This window comes from Papio anubis, chromosome 1 (assembly GCF_008728515.1).
Source record: "Papio anubis isolate 15944 chromosome 1, Panubis1.0, whole genome shotgun sequence".
Lineage (NCBI taxonomy): Eukaryota > Metazoa > Chordata > Mammalia > Primates > Cercopithecidae > Papio > Papio anubis.
Genome location: NC_044976.1, coordinates 73018853 through 73044231, shown reverse-complemented (window position 1 = coordinate 73044231; position 25379 = coordinate 73018853). Strand labels below are relative to the sequence as shown.

Here is a 25379-nt window from a genome sequence, read left to right as displayed (position 1 = left end):
CCACATCATCCTCAGTGAGGAGGACAAGCTGAGGAAAGCACCACCATCTGGAATGTTGCTGGCCACTGGGGCCAGTAAAAGAGAGATGAAGAATTCTGCTGGAGCTCTTAAAAGATTCTACCCAGAAGTGACACACATCCCTTTTCATATTTAATTGGCCAGAACAAGTCAAATGGCCATCCGTGCCTAACATCAAAGAAGTAGAAACATACAAGCCATTCCTATAACCCAAAGTGATAACATCTTTACAGTGACTGAATTGTAATTCAAACCTGGATCTCTGATTTGCATATGGACAAAATAGGGCAACTGGAACCTCTTGCTTCTTCTTAAATCCATTCTTCATAATATGGCCTTATCTGAAAAAAATTCTCAGAATTTACAATATCACAAGCATAACTACTCAAGTCTTAAGTGCAAAGGTATAATGCCAAGCAAACTAGAGGGGATTTGTGGATTTTCTCCTTTTTGTGATTATGCATAATGAAACTATGCACCTTCCTTGTCAACTTCGCCTCCTTCTTTTTCATTTATTTGCCTTTTAAGTGAGTAAAGTTATATATTCCCCTCTCGACTTCCTGTCACTGCTTACAAAATATTTCTCCACATCATAGCACACTCCAGTGTTAACCACGTTGCCTTTTCCCCTTTGGCTTATAGCTTAAGAAATAGCCTTGGTTGCTGTGTCTCAGTACAGAACACATCAGAACAATGAGCACCATAAAATTTTGTGCTTCTGTTTCCAATGTTGCAGAACCTTGGCTCATCAGAGCATTTTTCTCACGTCCTGTCTGACTGACCATTTAGCTCAGGGATAAAAGCTCCCTGTGGTGACAGGCTTGCACAGGTGCAGAGAATAAACCCTGTAGTCATGATTCTTCCTCCTGAACCAAAAGGTGGATTTTGATATGGCCTTTAAGTGAGAGAAAAACTTATTGAAAAAGAAGCCCAGAGGAACGAAGAAACCCCACAATTCTGATCTTGGGTCAGCTATGGGGATCATATTACAAACTGTCAATTTATCAAGGAATCCCCAGATTATTCTTCTCAAGTGATTCTGCGGAGCTTAGGAGCATGGTTGTGCCGTTTTAATCTGCCTATTTATTAATTTATTTTTACTGCTTTGAGTTTCCCTGCAATTCACCAATGAATAATCTCTCTCTCCAAACTCTCACTCTAGAAATGTGTTTTTCTCTTTGTATTTTCTTTGATGTTTGTTCCACAACTTCCATTGAGTTATTGTCTTTTATCATAACAAGAAATTCTCATTAGTTCAGAATTTGTGATCATTCCAACAGCAACAAAACTTTTTTTAACCTATGTGCCCTCAGGGAGGAAATGTTGGCTAAGCAATTTACTAGTGAAAGCATGCTTGTCTGGAGAGTATTTAAGCCCTATGAGAAAAATCCATGAACTCCTTTAAGGGTGTTTATTTCCATGAAACTAATATGGTCATTACCAAGAAGAATCTTTACCTAATCAATAACTATGTCTTAAAGTCCCATCAGGTGGCATTTCCTTAATCAAGTCTCAGTTACAACATGAATGTGTAAGTAATAAAGTTATGTTGTTTTTTTTTAAAGAAAAAAAAGATAGTATAGGTCACATGGTTTGTTCTATGAGCTTAACTACCATTTACCTCCCAAATGAATAATCCTAGTCTTCTGTTCAAGACCATGAATCTACTTATAACCTAAGTTTAAGAAGCATAAGTTTCTTGTCTATACAATTTAATTCAAAGGTTGTGGAGATGAAGAGAATAAGGCAATTCAGCCAGCAGTTTATGATGCAGGAATGCTTGAAGACCAGTGCTGCTATGCTTTCATGGAAGGGCCAACTCCAATGTCATTTAAACCAAATGAAGCTATAACAATGTTTTGGAGATGGTTGCTTTTAAGGGTGAGAGGGCATGGAGTACACTATTTACTCTGTCAGAAAACAGATGTGTGGTAATGAATGAAATTCCTGCTCTTCAGTTTTGTTTTTCTCCAGCCACATTATTGAGTCACTGTGAGTGATGAGGGTTGGGAGAAGAACAGTTGGCACATTGAGAACAGCTTTTATTTGAGATCAGCGACCTTGCATTTATTACCTTCCCTTTGTGAGGTTATGTCTTTTTACCTCTTGGATGTGGGAAGCAATACAGCAAAGTGTTTAAGAGTGTGGGTTCTAGAAACGTAGACAACGGGATTTGAATCTCAGCTGTGCCATTTACTAGCTGGTATTTAATTTATCTGAACCTCAGCTTTCTCATTTGTAAAATAGTGATAAAAATAAAACCTACCTCAAGGTGCGAAGATTCAATGAGTACCTGATATATAGTAAATGGTCAATGGATATTTTCTGATCTTAGGCCAAGTGGAGTCTTAGTTCTGTGAATGCCAAGTATAATGTCTATTTCTAATGGCAAACAGTAGTGTCAGCCATCTGTAGCTGTTTCAGAAACATTGGATCAAGTAAGCTAACCTAATCTATTGTGTCAGGCCATTGTGATGGCTCTACTCAGTTCCTCTCCCAAAATTCAATACCTGTTGTTTAGAATGCCTTTTGGCTAGCAGTGGACAATCACAGACATGCTGAGCTCCTTAATATCGCTCAAGTTCACTCATACATGGGTGGCGCCAGAGCCAAAGACATATCCATTTATTACTCTTTTTATGTCACATTTTTCATGTCCTCTCCTCCAACTGGAGTGTCAAGGAAAACATGGATTATACTCTTTCTATCATTGTTCATGAAATACTTGTTAAATACTTTCTAAATCATGATAATTTGATTGATACTGAAGGAAAGAGCAGAAATTTATGCTAGGGTTGGAATAGAGTAGGCGTGCATACCAACAACACAGTGTGTGGATAGGAGGCAGGAGTGACACAGACAATCCACAGTAGAAGAGGCGGCGACCTCGAAGCAGCAGCTTGACACACCTGAGCCCTGCTTGAATCCCATCTCAGTCCACGAGTGTCAGGGCCTTAAGGCATGATGATTTGATGTGATCCAGGGCTACTTTCTTTATCATCATTATATAAAAGCTCAGTGGGAGGCCAGTAAGGTAAGCATTTCATCAGGACATGCTCCATTGTGCAGAAGGTTAAATTTACAAGTGAGCTTTGAAGATCTCCGAAATGCCTTTGGGATTACATCTGGGGAGAAAGTCTTGGTAACCTGAACTCTGTCTTTCAGGAGAATAATAAACACATGGAAAAACTTATTTCTTCAATCTATTCATTAATTCCTTCATTTGCCTATTTATTCAGCACCCCTCTGTGAGAGGCACAGAGCATTTGGTACTGGGAATACAAGGGTGTGGTCCTTGTTCTCAAAGTCCGTGAGGGTAAGTTAGGTCTCCAATTGTGGTGATAAGTTAGTCCAGAAGTCAGCACACTTCATCTGTAATGGGAAAGATATCAAGCATTTTAGGTTTCATGGGCCGTAAAGTCACTGTTACAACTACTCAACTCTGCCATTGTTGCCTAAAAGCATAGGTCATTTGTTAAAAAAAAAACAAAACCGGGTGTGAGCATATTCTAATAAATCTTTATTTGTGGACATAAAAAACAATGTGAATTTCATATACTTTTCATGTATCATATGATATTATTCTTCTTTTGATTTTTTCCCCAAGCATTTAAAACTGTAGCAGCCATTCTTAGTTTATAGACTGCACAAAAACAGGCAGTGGATCAGATGTTGTCGGCAAACCATACATTGCCTACCTGTGATCCAAGACATGGTCACTGCTATGGTTTGAATGCATCCTCCAAATTTCCTTTGTTGGAGACTTAATCTCCAAATTCATATGTTGATAGTATTTGGAGGTGGTGCCTTTGGGAGGTAATTAGGACTAGATAAGGTTATTAAAGTGGAGCCCCCATTGATGACTTTGGTGGCTTTGTAAGAAGAGGAGAGACCTGAGCTGACATGTTCTTGCCCTCTCACCGTGTGATGCTCTCCTCGATGTTATCACTGCAGCAAGAAAGCCCCCACCAGATGTGGCCTCTTAATGTCGGACTTCACAGCCTCCAGAATTGTAAGAAATAAATTTCTTTATAAATTACCTCATCTGTGGTATTCTATTATAGCAACAGAAAACGAATAAGACCGTCACTGATAGTTTAGATCTGTGATTCCTAAGTCCAGCTGCTGTTCACCCTAAATGAAGATCCAATCAACACTGTAGGTGTAATCCTTATCTCCCCGCTGCCATTCTACTTCTCTCAATCTCCTGACCTCGACTTTCACTCCACAGGTCTTTCTATAAAACCAAAATCATTTTATACATTTATGATACTTCTGGGGACATCTGGGGACTTTTTTTTTTTCCTGTGAGAAAATGAAAAGGACTCCAGTGACTATTTGGTCTTGAAACAGTTTAATTTAGTTTTTTTCTTTATTCTCTTTCCCTATCTCCATTCTAGAAATTAACATAAAAATTCATTCTGGCTAAATTCCCAATACATTTTCACAGTGAGCATTTTCTGAAGTGAAAATTAGTAGCTTCCTTGCAGTTTCATCAGGAATGTGAAATTTTGGAGCTCACAGGGGTGGAAAACTCAAACCCATTTATGAATTAATACATGCTGTTGAGGGTACCTCACTGTCTGCAGAGTGCTGGGGAATCTTTTCTGCAGAATACTGAGTATCTAAATAGTATATTTTAATTTCCTTTCTCATTGTGCAGTGAGAAAATACCATGTTTTATTTGCAAAAATGAATTTTGGAACAACTAGTACCTATATAAGATTATATTATTTACACCTTAGGGATTGGCAGCACCTGGAGTAAGTTACAATGTATCTTTCTAGTTCCTCCTCCTCCTTCCCCCTCTGATTTTTATTCAGGTGAAATCTAGTTACAGTGAACTTTAAGGGCAACCTCAAATAGGAACCAATGTTAGTGGGGATAGACATATGGTAGAGGGGTGTGGGGAGATGACCTCTGCCTTGGTCTAGCTCTAGCCATTTGGGCCCTGAAGCAGCCTTGAATCCTTCAGTCTCAGGACCTAAGCTAGCATCCTATTTCTTTTTTCTTGGAATGGCTCTGGTCACTCAGGTCCAAAAGCTGTAATAGTATAGAATATCTGGCTTCTCTGGCAATTTATAGGGGCCACGGAAAAGTAAATCAACTTGTAATTGTTAAAGACATTTGTAGGCTCAAATCAGATAGATCTGGATTTGAATCCTAGTTTTTCCTGTTGGAAGCCATTGAAGATGTCAGAAAAAATAATTAATTTCTTTATGTATTAGTTTTGATAGCTATGAAATGGAGAAAAAAAAACCTGTCTCATAAAATGAAGATGAGGATTAAATGAGATAGTAAATGTTCAATAAAAGGCTGAGGAGAGCATTTATTAACAATTCATTACAAATGCTACCACTCTTTTATTCCCTTCACTCATGCTGCAAATATTATTAAATTGTTGCTTCCTTCTGAGAATATAGAAAAATGGAATAGATGTACAAAATGAAATGGAGAAGCTTGCATTTGAGTAGAAAAGGCAGCCATCTACTTCAGCAAATGTAATACGAGGGTAAGCATAAAACAGAGGCATAGCCTGGCCGAGTGGCCCCCAGAGGCCAGAGTCATTAGCACACCTGAGGATGTCAAAGAGGCAGTGTTCAAGCTAAGTGTTCCAGGATGAATAGGAGTTTTCCAAGTAGTCAAGGGTGAAAGTATGTTTCCACTAGAGGGATAGTGCAAGAGTTTGGTTTTGCTAGAGTTTAAGGTAGTGGAGAAAGTGGTCCCAGAGGCTCGGGAAAGACGCTGGGGCCAGGTGATGAGGGCTCCTGAATGTCACACTAACGAGTTTGAATTCTGTCATACTCAGTGGGCCTTTACCACGTAAGGAAAAGCAGAATGACATTAATGAGGTGATGCTCTTCCCACCTCTAAGTGTGACTGACCCAGAATAGAGACCCTAGAAAGCTCAGTCACCACTGATACGTCCAACCCTTCACTTATACATGAGGAACCTGAGGCCAGAGATCAATTCATTCTGTAAAACACCTGATCAAGCATGAACAAAACAAAAATAGGTTATCTGAGTCTAGTGCTTAAACTTCCTCCATATTCAGATCCTCATTTAAATCCAGGCTGCTTCATCTAAGCCCTGCATTCCATGTACTGGATTCCAATACAAGTGCTGTTCCTGGGTGCTTTACTGAATAACTGCGTCTCCCCCACCTACTGAAAGCCAGCACTGTCAGCCCTGCACGCTGGAAGTGGGAACCTCAGCTAGGAACAAGGATAGGAGTTTTCCAAGGAGGAAATGAGTCGATTGTAATGCATTACAGATGCAGAAACAAATTCAAAACCCAAAACAGATTGAGAGACTTCCTTCTTTCCCTTGAATTTGCAATCGCTGTTTTAGCACTGGAAACCACCGCATCACGCAGTAGCTGCTCCCTGCTCTTATTACCCCCAGCTGCCACCCAGTCCTTCCTTCCCCAGGGCCTAGCAGGAAGCACGCCAGCCAAAATGTGTGCGTGTACCTGTGTGTGTGTGCGAGCGTGTTTGTGTTTTCATATTACAGGTGCCTGGGGGAACTCTCGCCCCACAGCAACAGAGCAGGGGCTTGCCTGGGTCTCCTCCCACATCAGGGCCCAGAAAACGGGGTAGAAGCTGGCTTCACCCCCAGCTTCCGCAGGCTGGGTTCCAGCAGCGCCTCCACTTCTCCAGACCCTGGGCGCTTGCCTCTCTCCTCCCTTAGCAACCGGGAAGCTGTGGATACCAACGGAGAGTGGGAGCCCGGTAGGCTGCGGGTAGCCCGGGCGCCCAGGGGCGGCGGCGGCCCAGCCCAGGTGCCCGCGCACAGGGGACCTCAGTGCGGAGCCACCCCGCGAGCGCGACTGTCGCAGCGCCAGCGCGCACGGGGCCCCACGCACCCACCCTCCGCACCTGCCGCGGGGTCCAAAAGGGATCCTGCAAAAATGAGCCATTCTCACCCCTCTGGGTAAGTGACAACTGGAGCTTTTCCACGCTGTGGCAGGTGGCGGCTTCAGCCAGCGGCCCCTCCTCCTCCCTCCTGCTGCGGAGGGAAGGGGCGAGAGGGGAACGAGGGGGAGGGCTGGGGAGAGGAAAAAATATACGAATTCTGGGTTGCAGCGAGGATGGCAGAAATCCCAGGCATCATGTCTCCTCCCTCCCCTTCTTCGTTTCTTTCACCCACGTTCGCCCCTTTTGAAATTTTCACCCTGAAAGGATTAAAAAATCGATGTGAAAAACGCATACATTAAGTAAGGACCTTCGCTGGGATCAAGAAGATCCTGTGGTGTGGAACATGTATGTTTAGATGCAAAAGAAGAGGTTACCAAAATATGCATTCATTTGGAGATTTGAGACTAGGAGATGCATTCTCGCCGCAGCTTACATATAAGCGAGGTGTGAGTTCATTCAGTATCGAAAGAGGTTTCATTGGGAAGAGGGGGTATTATTTCAGGGATTTTTTTCCGCCCAACTCAAAAGAATCACAAGAGTCTTTAAAAAGTATTTTAATAAAGGAAGCTTATATGGCACAAGAAAAGAGAGGAAGGAGTTGTGTGCCTGTGTATTTACTCATGATCTTCAGTTGCTTTAGGTAGGTGAACCCCTTAGAGGACCTATTTTGGCATTATTCATTGTATTCTAGAAAGAACACCGTCATCATTGGCTGTTGAAAAAAAAAAGGTTTCTTTTTTTTATTGGAAGGGAGACTATCCAATTTCCTCCTGAATTAAACAATGTAATGCATATTAGACTTTTTTTTATTATGATACATCTAGTAAGAAGATAAATATCGTAGTCAATCTTGCAATTAAATTAAAATACTTTCCTTTTTAATTGCATTTATTGCACATTTTTAGGAGCAGCAAATTAGCAGAGGACAACATATTTGAGATCATTTGGAGTTTGTGATGTTTGAAATACCACATTAGTCGTTGTGTTGGAACTTACACCGAAACTTCAAGATTTTACTTTTTAATGAATTCTCTGAGTGTAATGACATAAATGAAAATGTTTGAAAAAACTAAAGCCATATAAGGTGCCATGTTGGAAATCATTTTGAGAACTTTTAGAAAAGTGATATAGCTATGATTAAATGAACTTTTTGTTTTGTCTCAAGTTGAATTTAATTTAGGTACTTTTAAACATTTTGATGCTGAGCTCCTGTGCAATTTTAGTTTTCTGTGGGTCATGTAAGATGTAAATAGCACTATTTTTCAGCAGCTGATGTTTGCAATATGTTTGCATTTGGGAAAATAAACGTGTCAGTCATGGTTGTCTTCCTATGTTTTTCAAGTTTTTGGCTAGTTAGAATCTGATTATACCATTTAATCATCTTTTATCAAATGTGAAAAAAAAACCTGTAGCTATTTATTAAACTGTGCATGATTAAGATTTCAGAAACTGAAGTCAAATTTTTCTGAAGTTCCATTAGTTCCAAGCCTATGGGGAAAAGGGAAAATTTGTGATTTAATGAAAGAGTATGTTTCATGGTTCTCTTCAGGAAAGATATTAAGATGGCAACAAATACTTTGCACTTAAATGGTAAGCTCCTGAAAAGTAGGCACCATATTATATTAATTTCTCTGCACCCTTTACTTAGGACAGTGTTCAGAACAAAATAAAACTCAACAAATATGTGCTGAATAAATGGTATCGCTGGATGGTGCATCCAATCTAGAGGTGAATGTATTCAGAAATGAAAACTTTGTTAGAACTAAATATTTATTAAGTGCCTACCATGTGCCAGGCTCTACTCCAGTGTTTTACATGAACTACCTTATTAAATCTTCCCACTCATGCCGGTTTTTAGTCACCCTCATTTTTAAAGATAAGGATTTTGAGGATTGAGAAGTTTCTAGAAGTAGCATTGCTAGGAAGGGTAAGGCCTGGAATACAAAGCCAGACAATATAGCATCAGAGTCATTGCTCTTCACCATCACAATATGTTGCCTCACATGGTCAGCAACTGAGATGTGTAGGAGCCTATATAAATAAAATTTTGTGTCTGGATCAAACCAACATGTGACAGAGGATGGCTGTATGTAAGTATCTAGTATTTTGATAGATGATTAGAGGCTAATTTTGTAATAGTGTGTGTCTGTACATTTTTTTGGTTTTAATTTATCAAAAGTAAATGAAGACAATAAGCATAAATACAACAAATCTAAATGTCTTAAAATTCACCCAAGAACAAAATTATTTGAATTGCTAAAGTTTTTCCTCAAATGAAAGTAGTGACTTTTTCTTGCTTATGTTATCATTTGGAAATAATAAAAGTTTCAGTAGCAAATAAAAGGTTTCATTAAAGCTGAGAAGGCTTTTCTATCATTACTGAAGCAGTTTGTACTTATTACATTTTAAGGATATAATGGTAATAAAGTGCAGTTATACACTAAAACAAAAATTTTAAATCCCTCAAATGCCACCAATCAATAAATGATGTCCTGATTCCTTCTCTTAGTGCTTCCTTTGATTTCCATTGCTTACTTAATTATAGCATGAAGCACTTGATGTAAACATTGCAAAGGGCCTGTGCTGGCTTTGTTCAGATAGAGTTTGGAGTAAATAAAAACGGTTTTTAAAACTTCTGCCGAAGATAATAGAGATTTTGAATCTGAGCTGCATCATAATTTGGTGGAAGTCAACTATAAAATACCATTTCCAGCACTGCGATCTCAAATGAAATTGTTTTAGAGTGCGAAATTACAATTGATTGTCCCTCTAGTTTGCTAAATCTCACTCATGTTGCTATTTGTGTGTGTGTTTGTGGATTGTGCATGAGTTCTAGAGGTGGAATGGGGATTTTATGTCCCTCAGTCATGCATGAGGATAAAATGATATGGCTCTTCTGGCTCCTTCAAAGGATCACTGAATTCATGTGAAGTTGGCTTTCTGTGTGAAAGATACACTTGGCTCTAAATAGAGATAGTCACACTCATCTGTAAATTTTCTTTGAGGAAGGACGAATGAGAAGCATTATAGATCATGACAAGAAAAAAAGCAGAAGACATATGTTTTGAAAGACTGTTCAAAGGTTTAGAAGCATTTTTTGTTAGTTTAGACTTATTAGTTTATATCTTTTTAATGTAAAGAAGTGTTTCTGTAATGACAGAGTACACTGAAGACTGGTAAAGAAAGAATTAATACATCCTTAGTACTACCTGATAACTTAGTCATTTTTTCATCAAAGGAAGATTAAAAACCACTGTTAGGTCAAGCTGTCAATTTTACATAGTATGTGTATCCAGGAGGGACAACAATGATAAACCCACCACGTTATTTACTACAGAAATATCCATTGCATTCTTAAGTAGCATACGTTTCTTGCCTTCTGAGTTAGCAAACTAGGATGTACTTTGGATAGCTACAGTAACATTCTAGTCTGTTTGTTACCCACTTGCACCACCAAAATCATCTCTTTTACACAGAATTTCAGACTTTAAGTCATTAAATATTTAAATTCAACTTTGGTAGTTTCTATTCACCCTCCCGTTAAATATTAACAAATTAAGGAGTAAATTGATTGTGCTAAAATGAGGTGAATTGAATAGGCTCATTTGTTCTGGCTTCCTCTGTAAAGCATTTCATGTTATAGATTCTGCTCTTTTAAAAATATATATCGATATCTTTTATTCTCTTACTCCTTTAACAAACATGTTTATGTAAGTAGACGGGAATGGAAAGGGGTCTATTATGGCAATGTCACTTAATTCTTTGAATTCCTTCAGAGTTATAAGCCAAATATCACATAGTGATCACACACAAAAAATGGTTTTGATGATCTTTCAAATGACAGCTCAATTAGGTCCTTCTTCAACTGAACTGAAAGCTAAGGATTGGAAACTACAGTGTTGAATTGCAATTAGATTTGTTGCCCAGTCATGAAAGTCATTTGTTGTATCAATACCTGTGCAATACTTCAAATTGTCTGTTTCTCAGGTGTTTTTCTAAGCTCAAAGCACTACCTAATAAGACCACCAGATGAAGAGAGATGTGTCTTTCTGCTGGAAAATACAAAGATAATTATAACAAAGTAGGTGGAAATCAACATGACTGGAAGTGCATTTTTTAGGAAGATCAATTTTAGGGAAGTGCAAAGTAAACTTGAGCAATAGAAACTGGTTCCCTTAAAACAATTGTATTGGCCCGTTTTTACACTGCTATAAACATACTACCTGACACTGGGTAATTTATAAAGAAAAAAGGTTTAATTGACTCATAGTTCTGTATGGCTGGAGAGGTCTCAGGAAACTTACAATCATGGTGAAAGGCGAAGGGGAAGCAAGGAACGTCTTACATTGTGGCAGGAGAGAAAGCAAGTGAAGGGGAAGTGCCATACTTTTAAACCATCAGATCTCATGAGAACTCCCTCACTATCATAAGAACAGCATGGGGGAAAGCGCTTCCATAATCCAATCACCTCCTACCAGGTCCTTCCCTCAACATGTGGGGATTAAAATTCGAGAAGAGATTTGGGTGGGGACACAGAGCCAAAGTATATCAACTATCCTTACCGAAGTTCCCCCAGGAAAATCTTTGGGTTTCACTCAGTCTCTGCTGAGAAAAACCATCTCTAACTAGGAGGATAGGTGGAGATTTGCCCAACTTATTTTGATTATTCATAAATCCATATAAGGTTTTCAGAGAGATGGGAAAATAAAATTTCTGATTCAATTCTGAATTAAAAAATCAGCCCCAAATATTCTGAATCTGAGGTAAAGTTTAATCATTTTTGAGGTTTTTAATTTCCAGTGCTATCACTTTCAATTTAAACTTTAGCCACTGAAGGTAGTACTGAAATAATCTAACCTGTAGTTATTCATTTTGGTACAGACCAAGAGAAGTGGTGTGCAGACTGAATTACTGGATTTTCCCCTGCTATGCTTACTCATTTCCCCACACAAATAGTTGAGAATAGTGTTATGTTATGGAATGACTCCATACATGTCAATCAGTTTAAATAAATCTATCAAATTAGGTGGGGATAAAATTTGCAAAAAAAGAAAATCTAAGATTAAACATTCACATTAGTTTGTAAGTGTCTTTGTCACCTTTTTCTAAACTGGAAATCCTAAATGATATATTATGTTTATGACTCATGTAAAAAAAAGGATAGAGGAAAATCAACTGAGTCATAGACAAAATAAAGACCTTGGCATCACAAAAAATAGTGAATAGATATATGTTTATGCTTTTATTTAAAAAAATTAAGGTAAACGTATTCATATACAGTTATTTCATTAATTTTACTTTTTGTTTAACTGACCAGCTACTAGTCCTGATTATATTGAATAGGAAGACTTGCGCAGTGCCCTACTTCTACAATGTCTACATATTCAAGAGAAAATTATTTGAGTCTGTAGACACTGCATTTTGATGTTTCCTTTGTTTATTTCTTTGGCTTAGATCCATGGTTCTAAAACTTAAGCATACAAAAATTGCTGAATAGTACATTGAACACACAATCATGTGTATTGTACTTCATAGGTTAAATAAGTGATTTTCAAGGATAGATTTTTTTTTTTTTTAACTAGGTAGTAAATTTGCATATTGTGCTAACTAAAAAGTTGACCCAAACACAAGATAGGATTCACCATACCTCTGGGTTCCAGCAGAGCAGAAGTCATTTTGTTCTTTCACTGGCCATAAGCTCTAAATCACTCTCTTCTTGCACAAGTCCCAGTAAGGAAACACATTCTTCATTGACAACATCATTGCTGCAAATTGTTGTATCAGGAAATATACTCAGATTAAAGTAATTCACCTGAGAGCTTGCCTTTTTGGATTAATGTTTTTCTGGAGGAAGGAGAAAAAGATGTGACAAGTTGAATAGCACAGCTTGAAAAATCATACCTTACTGAGGCTCTTTCAGTATTAGGATTAAAAATTTTTTGACAATTGTAAAATCATTGCTTTCATAGTGAGCCACAAGAAGCATACTTTAAAAGTGAAGAACATTGAAGAGTGTAGATATATAGATTTCATATAGATCTGGATTCTTTAATAATTTCTTATTCTCTTGTGGGTCTGCTCACTCTTGCTGTCTTTGTCCCCTTGTCTCTTTTGTATGGTTAACTTTTTTGGTCAATGAGCAAGTTACTGTGAAGTGCAGTTTTTTTCTGACAGTGAAAGCATGGTTTCCCCATGCTCTGGGGACTCTCTTAGAGATCCTCATTATCCTCTTCTCTTTCTTCTGAGCTATCTACATGAATGTTCTGGGATGTAGAAGGTATCTATGCCCTTTTTTTGATGGTCATCAATGATCTTTTTCTGTTTGCCAGCACGGATAATTCAGAATCAAGGTATGGTATTTTGGGTTTTCATGTACTCAGAAAAGATGTCCCTTATTTCTTCTGTCTAAATCCATGATACATAATTAAGTTGGTCACCTTTCTGGTTATTTCTGTGTCATGGACTCAATTGTGCCACCCTCCCCTCTGTCTGCCACCCCTCCCCTTGTAATGTAAATGTTGAAGTCCTAACCCTCAGTTCCTCAGAATGTGACTGTATTGGAGACAGAGTTTTAAAGAGATAATTAAGGTTAAATCAGGCCAATGTGTGGACCCTAATCCAATGTAACTGTTGTCTTCAAAAGAGGAGATTAGGACAAAGATATGCTCTCAAACACGGCCATCTGCAAACCAAAAAGAGAGACCTGAAACAGACTCTTCTCTCATGGCCCTCAGAAGAAACCAACTCTGCTCACAACTTGATATCAGATTTCTAGCCTCCAGAACTATGAGAAAATAATTTTTTCTTGTTTGAGCTACCTGATGCCTTGTTACGGCAGCCCTACCAAACTTATGCAACCTGTTTGCAGCTGCTGATGCTCCTCATTACTTGGCTCTGCAAAGGCTGAAAGTGTTTTTTATGAGAAATGCAAAATCATTTAAAATAAATGATTGGTTGATTGATTGATAACATATGGGGGTCATAGTCAATTTGGGCCCTTAAAATAGAATACCATAGACTGAGTGGTTTATAAACAATAGAAATTTATTTCTCGTAGCTTTGGAGGATGGGGAGCCCAAGAGACATTTGCAGGGTCCGGTGAGGGCCTGCTCTCTGGTTCACAGAGGGCCATCTTCTTGCTGGGCCTTCACATGGCAGAAGGGGTGAGAGACTTTCTGAGGTCTTTTTTTTTTTTTTTTTTTTTTTTGAGACGGAGTCTCTCTCTATCGCCCAGGCTGGAGTGCAGTAGCGCGATCTCTGCTCACTGCAAGCTCCGCCTCCTGGATTCACGCCATTCTCTTGCCTTAGCCTCCGAGCAGCTGGGACTACAGGCGCCCCCCACCTCGCCCGGCTAGTTTTTTGTATGTTTAGCAGAGACGGGGTTTCACCATGTTAGCCAGGATGGCTGAGGGCTGAGGTCTCTTTTTTTAATGCACTAATTCTGTTCATGAGGGTCCTACCTTCACTTAATTGACTCCTAAAGGCCCCATCTCCTAATAGCATCACATTGTGAGTTAGGATTTCAACATATGAATTTTGGGGTGATACAGACATTAAGTCTATAACATAGAGAATAGAGATCTGAAGCCAAAAGTTCAAAAGGGAGATAAAAGTCAAAGCTAACAAAAAATATGAGTAAAAGCTTAGTGAGGAGAAATAATTAAGATAATAAATCAATGATCTCTACAGGTAAGTGTTGAACTGTTAAGTCTGATTAGTAATCAAATTACTCCCTACCTCTCAGTGCCTGATGCTGGTTGAGATAGAAAATTGAACATTTTAAGCTGGTGATCCATTTTTATGTGACTGTTATTATTTTTCTATAATAGTCATAAACATTTACAAATTAATGAAAATTCTTAGGGCAAAATATTGAAGCAAGGAAAGAAACAGCAGGAAACTAAACAGACAATATAAATTGCACATAGTAGTTATGAAACAGCATTAAAAACTAAGGATTTTAAATTGAATTGAATCATAGTGTTTTATAGTAGCAGTTAATTTGGCATTCTCTATATGCCACGGATTGTAATATTTTATATTTGTGAATATTATTTGGCTGTCATACAAAGAAGCTGTTTCTCTTCATAGCTTGCTCCAAGATATTTACAATAATATTGTTTCTGTTGTTTAGATTGAAATAAAATAATCTGCTGTAAATTAGAGTAATAGAGTTAGAAGGAACTTCAACTCTCTGGGTACTAGGGATACAAGTGTATGTGTGTGTTTTTTTAATCTTCCTCTTTGTATTTATTGTATTTTGAAAATTTTTTACTTTGAGTAAAGTACCACGAGGAAAATCAAAATCATTTGAACTTCTACATCCATAAATAATTATAGTTTGCATTTTTGTTATATTCCTGTGGATTATTTAAGTTGATTATTCTGTTTATAAAACTATACTGATAAAGCTGTACTACTTAAAGAGCTGCTTCTAAGACTATTTTGTCTTTGAAGTTATACCAACAAGTACCACACAGATACTTTCCTTGTAGCATTTGAGTAGTTTTTATATCTCCCATGTAAATTGCAAACTCCATGGGGTGGAGACCATACCTCTCTACATCTTTGGGTTCTCACTGTACCCCAGGACTATGCTCCAAACTTAGCTCAATAATTCCTACCATATGTCTCTGACTTTAGTGACCTTAGGAATACTTTCAGCTGCAAGTAACAGAAAGCCAAACTACTAGTGGCTTAAATCATAATAAAAGTTATTATTTATTTTACAAGTAGTCCTACAGGTAGGTGATTATATTTTTTAGTAATATCGGGACTTGGGGTCTTATCTCTGCAACATTTTTTTATTTTTTTCTATGTTAGTAAGATGACGACCCTAGATTCAGTCATTATATTCTTATCAAATCACTCCAAACCAAAAGGAAAAAGATGGGTAAAAAGAAGATTTCTTTTAACGAAAATCAGGAAGGATACCATTTTTAGAACCTTTCCAGTAGACTTTTCTTTATATCTCATGGACCATAACTGCAACAATGGACATGCTTTGCTATAACAGAGAGTAGGAAAGGGTGTATTTGACTTCTCTAACTTCTACTATGGGAGATAGGCAAGGAAGACAAGTTTGGGAATGGCTTTTTATAGCCAGTCAACCATGTCCACTACAAAACTTTAGTGACTGGCTGTCTGCTACTGGACTTCAGTTGAGTATTAGATTGTCATATTTGCCAGATAATTGTTGTGTGACCCTAAGCAAATTTTGTAATCTCTCTGATTCTTGTTTTTTTTCCATCCTTGTGGGATTTATATCTGCTTTGTAGTTGTTGTTAGGGTTAAATTAGATGCTGTAGTACATTTACCACAGGGCCTGACACATAATATATGTCAATATGTTTGCTTGGTGTCTGGTAGCTTATAATACTGATGGTACGTAAGTAGGCACAGACTTCTATAGAACAACTTCCACCTAAATCCTGAGCTAGATGCAGAGTTGGGTTAATTGGAGAAGGCATCCTGGGGAGATTAATTTGGGGAAAGAATGTTGAAGGACGGGAAAGACATAAAATGATCTATCTGGAAACATTTTTAACTTTTTTAGAGATGTGATCTCACCATGTTTCCTAGGCTGGTCTCAAACTCCTGAGCTCAAGCAATTATCCCACCTTAGCCTCCCAAATAGCTGGGATTACAGGCATGAGCCACTATGCCTGGTTGGGAAACATTTTTAAATAGTAAAAAGCACTCTTTAAAAACTTGGTGTAATTTCAGTCATCACTGCAGTAGTCTATTGTGACTTTGAATAAGTGAGAAGAGACAGCAGAATTACTTGTTTATTCAGGTGACATGTTCTTAGAAGCAGGCAAGGATGCTATAAAACCATGTGAAAGCTGGCCTGTAAGGAGAAGTTAATACCTCTAATTAACTTTTGTTTTTAAGTTCTACTTGTGTCTTGCTTAGTTTTTGGAACCTTGAGTAGAACATTAACTGTACATAACAGATTAGGATTTTTCTTTTTTTAACAAAATGATATTTGCCTTCAATTTTAAGTCATAAATTAATTTCAGATTTATTTCTGATCATCTCCTAAGCCTTTATAAAACTGGGTTTGAACATTTTTTTTCTGTTGAAGTCAACAGTTGGCAATATCTCTGCAACTGTAACAAATGAATATTTCACCACAATTCATAGGGATTTATGTAAGATTATGACTTTTAAAATCTTCTTTCCCATAGTTCTTCTTTCCTTTCAGTCAAGCTGGAGATATGGAACTTCAACTCATGCTGGAATCTTCCAGAACAAAACCTTAGGGAGTGGGTGAGGCTGGCCTCAGGCTACAGTGTGTGAAGAGGAATATTGAGATTTCAGTCCTTGGTGAGGAGATTGGCTCAGAAAAATTAATGGAAAGTCTGATGTTTCAGGGCCACATGCAAGAGCATGGAGCAGAAATCAAACTTGAGAATGCTGTGACAGGGAGAAGGAGAGCCCAGGCACAGTGGTTAAAAGACAGAGATATTCAGAAACTGTAGTCAGGAGTGTGGGCAAAAAATGGGAACACTTCAAAGAAGGAATGAATACAATTCCAACTGTCTGAAACTCATCTTTCCTATTTTTTTTCTCTTCCTCTAAATTAAAAGGACTGATATTCCAAAGAGAAAACATCAATGTCCAATGCAAAAAACTATGAAATAAACATGCTATTTCAGAAGAGGATTTATTTTTGGAGTCAGAAGGATGTAGCTTTAAATTCCAGTTATGCCTTATGTAAACTCAGGAGAGTTAATTTCTGCATCTCATTTTCCTCCTTCAAAAATATGGAGCTAATAAATATCGACACATAATGGGAACTCAGTGAATGGCAGCTATTGTGTATTTCTTTTGATCTTTGTGTAAAGCATAACTTGCTTAAGTCTTTAGGATTTAATTCTTAATGGACATAAACCCCAAATAAATAAAATACACAGTTCAAAATAAGCAGACATGTCCCAAGCTAATTGGAAGGGAGCATAGAGAAGGTGTTCCCAGTCAATAATTCACTTTGTTGTTCAATTAAACTAATTTCTTTTAAATGACAACCTGTTCTTAGATTCATGAATCTTTACAAAGAAAATTAATATTGACCTACCAATTCATGACCCCTCAAAATGAGGTTGCTCCTTTAAGGAAATCATGCTCTGAACAACTGAGAATTTTAATAAAAATGGAAGCAATGACTCAGAGTATTTGTACCTCTCGAGCACACTTGCTCTTTTTATCAAATTTGAGAATTCAAGACAAACTCATGAAACTGCATCATTGCTTTGACATTGACAAATGGTAGAAAGACTGGTGAAAATCTTAGGGGTATTATTTTTAAATGGTTGATTATTTAAAAGTTAGTCAACCTCTTTAACCTTTGCCCACATGTCATTACCATTTTAAATCTTACTACTGCGCATAAGAATTACATTTTAGGGCACTTAAGAAGCTTTTAACATGGTTGATTATGTTTTCCTTCTCAACACACATAGTAAATTTATTGATTTGTTCTCTTTGGTGTCTGGCTTTTCTGTTTTGGTTTTTCTTCCTTTTTCATTTCCTTCTTCTTCTTCTCCTTTTATTCTTTCTCATAGTACCTCACTCTGTGGGATCATTTCTAAACATTTTCCCATTGTACATTAAAATTGTACTATTAACATTGAAAAGCATATGTGAGAGTTTTCTTTATATTTGCCAAGTTTGCTTCAGATAAGCAGACCCTATGACTTGCATCACAGAAAACTAGTGGAAATCATTGACAGACAGTAGATACCATTCATAAGCATTTGTGGAAATACCCAAAGACTAGAAAGTAACTGAAAATGATACATACATGTGTAAAAGTGTGTGTGTGTGTGTATATATATATATATACACACTTCTGTGTCTGAATGTGTGCACACATATATATTGAGCCATCTTATAATCAATGGATGGTAAAGAGTTTAAGTAGGCTATTCGTATCTATAAGAGACTGTGTTCCAAGATCAAATATAAATAAAGAGTGATCACATTTCCTAGCCAACATAGCCCTCTAAAGTATATTTGACACATAATGGTAACTGCCTTAATCAACAATTTATAATTTAATAATAATGTAAACTAAATTCCCTTTTATTATACTAATTTTATGTTAAATTGTATTAGTCTGTTCTCACACTGCTATAAAGAACTACCTTAGACTGGGTAATTTACAAAGGAAAGAAGTTTAAAGAGGTTCCTGGTAAGGTCTCAGGAAACTTGCAATCATGGTGGAAGGGGAAGCAAACATATCCTTCCTCACATGGTGGCAGGAAAGAGAAGTGCCGAGCAAAAGGGGAAGCCCCTTTTAAAGCCATCAGATCTCATGAGAATTCACTCACTATCACAAGAATAGCACGAGTAGCATGAGGGTAACCCCATGATTAAATTATCTCCCACCAGGTCCCTCCCATGACACATGGGGATTATGGGAACTACAATTCAAGATGAGATTTGGGTGGGGACATAGCCAAGCCATAGCATAAATAATCAACCAATTCCTATTTGGGTGACAGAAACTTGTGATCTCTCTCTCTCTCTCTGGGACTTTGTGTATGATTTCCCTACTTCTTAGAATGAGTCCAGATAGTACTTCTGTCCCCATAATTACCCACCCAGGTTTTACTTCTTCCCTCAAAACTTGACTTGTCATTTAGGACCCAGTTCAGATTTCAGTTCTTCTTGGATACCCTTCTTGTATGAGTATAATTTACTTATTTGTGAAATGGGATAATAATCTGATATATAGGATGTTTTGCAGATTAAATGAGATTGTGCATGCTGAACACAATAAACAGTTGCTGTTGTGATTGTAGCACATCATACTGCACTGCCATTCTTTCATTGGTTGGATTGTCCCATCAGGGCAGGGACTGTGCTTATGCAGCTTTGCAGCTTTGTAACCTTGGGATAGTGCTAGGCCAGGCACATAATAAGCACTTTGGATTTGTTGCACAAAATAACTCTTCTAATCTCCTTTGTGTCTGGCAGCAGGCATGCTGACTGACTACCCTCCTCTCAGTTTTACCCTCTGGGCTTTAAAAGACGGTGGGTGTCTTCTGTTTTTCCAAGGGGGGTTTTGGAACTGTGCATGTGTGTGCACAGGCACACACACACACACACATGCACCTGTGCAACAGGGGTGGAGACAGTAGCAGGAGGTGCTTCTAGCAGGAGGACAGTGTAAAGATAGGCACCATAGCGCTGTCTTATCCCTGGACCTTTGCATATGGTAATCCCTCTTCCTGGAGCAATCCTCTTGTAAGTTCCCGCACCTGCCCCTCAAATTGCAAGGCACTTATTCAGTTCCCTTCTACTGGCTCAGACTTCATTTTCTTCCTGATTGTTTAAATTATCCCCCTTCTCCCAAGTCGTCTTACTGCACTTCTTCTATGATTCTAAACCATGGTTTAGAATCCTGGTTTGAATCCTGGATCTGCTTTTAACTAGTTATGGACTAGTTATCTACCCACTCTACATCTGTTTACTCATCTATGAAGAGGGAAGATAATACTAATTCACAAGATTGTGTATGTTATATAGTTTATGCACTACAAAAATTTAAGAAAGTACTCAATAAATGCTAGTGATAAAAATTCTTAGTTTGCAGAACTTTCCATCCTGGTCACTTTTCCTCTGAACAGCCTCATTATCTCCCTTAGTTTAGATACTATTTTTCTATTAATGCATATTTTTCAAGCTGCTACATTTTTTTCTGTTCAAAGATGTAACATTATAAAGAGAAGAATTCATGGTATCTGAAAGCATATACCATGTCTCATATGCAACTGGTCAAACTTAATGTGTCTCAGGCCTACTGACTCCCATTCACTGCTTCCCTATTGCCTCGTCTGTGAACACTGCAAAATTATCTTACCAGCAGTCAGCACAGTTGGAGACCAGTCTTGTTTTACTAGTCACTTCAAACCATCATATTAAGGCTATAAATAAAATAATATTATGGTTCTCATCTGGCTTCATTGTTAGAATAAGCTGAGAAAAAATGTAAATCAATATTTAGCATAATTGCTGAGATCTGGCAGGTTTGGATGCAAATAAAAAAGAATGAAGAATGTAATATAAAATCATTTATATGATATCAGTTTAATCACCCCCTATAAAGTGACAGGCTGTAGAGACTCTTGGTGTAATTGTAGCTGGCAAAGAGTTTTCTTATATAGGAATATAAAATAATTGACCCTCATGTCAATTGTTCTATATTTGTCCTTCATCAAGTTTCTTTAAAAGGATATATTTTTTTCTGCCTCCCTGGGAACTATATTTTATTCTAATGAAATATGCAACATGCCACAAAGGCACCATTTTGTCAAACACAAGAACAAAAACAAATGACAAAAACAAATTGTTAGTATGATCACTCACGTGGACAATGCTGCATTTAAAAAGCCAAAATACATAAAACATGCTTTTCCCATAGACTACTTCCATTTATTGTCCAGAAGCAGAAAAGAAAGGTGATTATCCTCACATGTGGATTTTATAAAAGGATATATGTCAAGAAATTGGACCAATATGCTTTGTTTCCATTAACTTATTTGTACATTTACTCAACAAATCTTGGCTGAGTTTGTGACCGTTTACTGTGTGCATGGCTCCATGCAACACCTTGTAGGAGGGTGTACAGGAAGAGAATCTTACATGAGTCTGAAGAAAGTGATTAAACATGGGTGAAAGAAATTCTGGTGGAAGGTGGTAAGACAAGAACCCTAGGAAAGAGATAGGTACAATTTTAAGGGAACTCCTGTGACATTTTGGCATGTTCTTTATTGATTTATTGAGGAACCATACCTACTTTTAGAACCTCGGCTTCCTGAATGTAAAATGAGGCAGTTTGCCAGATTCTATGTGGGTATTTCCGTATGTGAATTTCTATATTCCAAAAATGATGAAGCTTTAAGCAAATATATTTCTAGACAAGTAAACTGAGATGTTCCCTACAGGGAGTAGTGTGAGCATTTTACTTGATGGATAGTGGCTAGGTCAAGAAGATTGAACTATCAAGGGTCATGTATCTTATAAGGGGTAGAATTAGAATTGGACCTCAAGTGAAGGGCAAATCATGGGAATCAAAATCAAATCATGGGAATGGGTGTGCTCTCTTGCCCTTCCACCTTCTGCCATGTGATGACTACTTTGTGATGGGGTTGTTTCAAAAGTGGTGGTAGGGGAATTCCCACAAGGGAGGGCCTCAAACCATCCTGTGATGGGGCCAGTTGGGATTCCAAAGAAAGAAACACTAAAGGCCAAGGTGATCAGTCCAAAGCATTTATTAAGGGAACCTAGATGGAGAGTGCAGCAGCATATTATCACAATGAACAGTGAGAGAAAAGGGATGTGCTATCTAGGCATGTCCATGGTGAGGGGGCCAGGGTATGGAGATTATATGAAATTTGAGGAAATTTGGTTCACAGTCCGGGCCAGTTTCTTTCCAGCAAACCCAGATAACTTTTTCAGTGCCTGAGAATGTTCAACGCCTCAGTTTGGGTTCAGGTCTGCTGGGCAAAACCTACAGCTGGCTGGTTCATAAAGCAGTCAAGGCACTCTGACTTTTAGTCATGATACAGAAAAAAATTGAAGGAACTGGGGAACCTTACAATGACACGGTGAGAAGGGAGAAGGCCCTCACCAGATGATGGCACCTTGATCTTGAACTTCTCATCCTCCAGTACTGTGAGAAATAAATTTCTATTTTTTAATAAATTACCCAGTCTGTGGTATTCCATTACAGCAGCATGAAATGGGCTAAGACACAGTCCAATCACCATCACATTCAGTGTCCAGTGTTTCTGCTCCTCGCATCAGGCTTATGGGAGAGACCTTGCAGAACACAGAAGAATGGCCCTCAAAGATGTTCATATTTTTGTCTTCAGAGCATGTGGATCTGTTACTTTACATGAAAAGGAGGAATAAAAGTTGCAGATGGAATTAATATTGTAAATCATCTGATGTAAAATAAGGAAATTATCCTTGATTAATGTGGGTGGGCCCCATGTAATCACAAAGGTGCATACGTGGGGAAGAGGGAGGCAGAAGAGCCAGAACCTGAGAGATGTCATTGTGAGAAAGAGTTGACCAGCCATGGCTGCATTTGGCAATGCACGTAGGCAGGCATGTAGACAGCCTGCAGAAGATTGAAAGGAAAAATAACTGAATTCTCCTTTAGAGCCTGCAGAAGGAATGCCACCTTAATTTGAGTCGTTTCTGTCTTCTGACCTCCAGAGCTATAAGATAATAGATTTGTATTGTTTTAAGCTACTAATTGTGGTGGTATTTGTTGCCTTGCTTGCTGACCAAGGAAAACTATTGAACCGCCTATGTCTTCGTTAGATGAATAAGTCACAATTTTAGGTTCATCAAAATGAACCTGGTTGAATATAATTGATTATTATTATTGTTTTTATTCTCACTGAGTCTTTTTATTATTTTTATTTTTATTTTTATTTTTGTTACTTCCATGTGTTTTTATTTTTCTAAATTTGTTGTGTATTATACTGTAAGTTCTTTAGAATTTTATATGCACTTTCTTGTTGGGATTTTATTATGTGCCATTACCTTGTTGAATTCTTTTATTTTATCCGCTCATCTTCCATCAGGTACATAACTCCAATGCAATTCCCTCCCCTCCCCCTCCCATGATAGAGCCCCCGTGGGAGTGTGTGATGTTCCCCTTACAGGTCCAAGTGATCTGTTGTTTAGGTTCCCACCTATGGTGAGAACAACCGGTGTTTAAGTTTTTCTTCTTGTGATAGTTTACTGAATGATGAGTTCAAGCTGCATCATATACAAAAGGACTTCAAGCTCAATCACTTTTTGCTGGCACCGCTGGTATTCCATGGTGTTATGTGCCACATTTCTTCATCAATCATACTTGTTGGACATTTTAGGTTGGATTCAAGTCTTTGCTATTGTGAATAGTGCACACATAAACACACCATTAGGCCATGTGCATTCTTTACTTAGCAGCACAATTTACATAATCCTTTGAATTTCTCTACCCAGCTGTGGATGGCCCAGTAGTCATATGGTATCCTAGTTCTAGTCCCCGAGAATCGCCATACTGTTTTCCTGTGGTTGAACTAGTTTACAATTCCTGTGTGTAAGATGTTCTATTTCTTCATCCTCTCAACACCTGTTGTTTAAGCTTTGAATGAGATTTGCATTCTAACTTCGTGTGAGATGTTATCTCATTATGGTTTTGATTTTACATTTCCTCTGATAGCCAGTGATGATGAGCATTTTTCAGCTATTGTTTATTGGCTGTATATGATATCTTCTTTTGAAATGTCTGTTCCATGTCCTTGTACTTTTTGATGGGGTTATTGTTTGTTTTCTTGTAAATTTGTTTTGAGTTCTTGCCAGGTTCTGGAATATAGCCCTTTAAATGGATGGTGATTTGCAAAAATTTTCTCCCATTCTGTGGGATTTTCTTCCTCTGATGGAAGGAAGGAAGTAGTTTCTTTTGCTGTAGAAAGCTCTTGTTAATGAGATCCATTTATTCAATTTGGCTTTGCTTTCTGTGCTTTTGAGTGTTTCTAGACATGAAGTCTTTTACTGTACTATGTCCTGAATATAATTTTCACCTAGGTTTCCTCTGCAGTTTTTATGGTATTAGTCTAACATTTAAGTCTCAATCCATCTTGAATTAATTTCATGTGCAAGGCCAGAAAGGATCAGGACAGCTTTCTGTTATATTTGTGAACATTCCCAGCATTTATTAAATGGGGTAACTTACATTCTTGTTTCTCTCAGGTTTGTCAAAGATCTAAGATGGCTGTAGATGGCAGGTGTGTTCAGCTACTGAGGACTCTGTTCTGTTCCATTGAATTATATCTCTGTTTGGTACAGTGGCCTACCTGCTTTTTGGTGCCAGCCTTGGTATAGTTTGAAGTCTCAAATTGTTCTTGGTACCTCAACTTTTGTTCTTTTGACCCAGGATTCCTATCTTTTGGAGATACAGGCTCTTTTTGGATCCATATGAACTTTTAAAAGCAGTTTTTCAATTCTGTGAAAAACTCTCCATTGGTAGCATGATGGGGAGGGATAAGTGAATCACCACCAAATGACCTTGAGCGGTATGGCATTTCAATCAGTAATGATAAATAATCATGATTCTTCCTATCCATATGAGCACCATTCATTCTTCCATTTGTTTGTGTCCTCTTTTTATTTCACTGGGCAAGTGGTTTGTTTAGTTCTCTTAAAGAAGGTCCTTTACATCCCTTATGAGTTAGTTCTAGAGCCTTTCTTCTCTTTGGAAGCAATTGTAGTGGAAGTTCATTCCTGATTTAGCTTTCCTCTGTTTGTGTCTGTGCTGGTAATATAAGAATGCTTGTATGAAGTTTTTACGTAATTTGTATCTAGACTTTTTGATTGCTTATCAACAAGAATTTTAATTTCAGGATCATCGAGTTTCCTAAATGTCCCAGGCT

At 37.9% G+C, this 25379-nt stretch overlaps 1 protein-coding gene and 1 long non-coding RNA gene across 5 annotated transcripts in view; one reads left to right on the top strand and one right to left on the bottom strand.

Moving 5' to 3' along the window:
• Nucleotides 1–3208: 3208 nt before the first annotated feature.
• Nucleotides 3209–25379, bottom strand: part of LOC103886095 — a 46511-nt gene continuing 24340 nt past the window's right edge. For both annotated transcript variants that reach the window (XR_649524.4, XR_002524184.2), the window contains 2 exons: nucleotides 12584–12780; nucleotides 3209–3390 (listed from right to left, as the gene is read on the bottom strand). This is a non-coding gene — a long non-coding RNA (uncharacterized LOC103886095). The remainder of the gene's footprint in view (nucleotides 3391–12583; nucleotides 12781–25379) is intronic.
• Nucleotides 6475–25379, top strand: part of ERICH3 (glutamate rich 3) — a 117069-nt gene continuing 98164 nt past the window's right edge. For 2 of the 3 annotated variants that reach the window (XM_021943046.2, XM_021943039.2), the window contains exon 1: nucleotides 6475–6952. In XM_021943046.2, the coding sequence (XP_021798738.2) occupies nucleotides 6930–6952 (23 nt within the window). In that variant the 5' untranslated portion in view covers nucleotides 6475–6929. The remainder of the gene's footprint in view (nucleotides 6953–25379) is intronic. The other variant, XM_021943049.2, reaches the window with a different exon arrangement.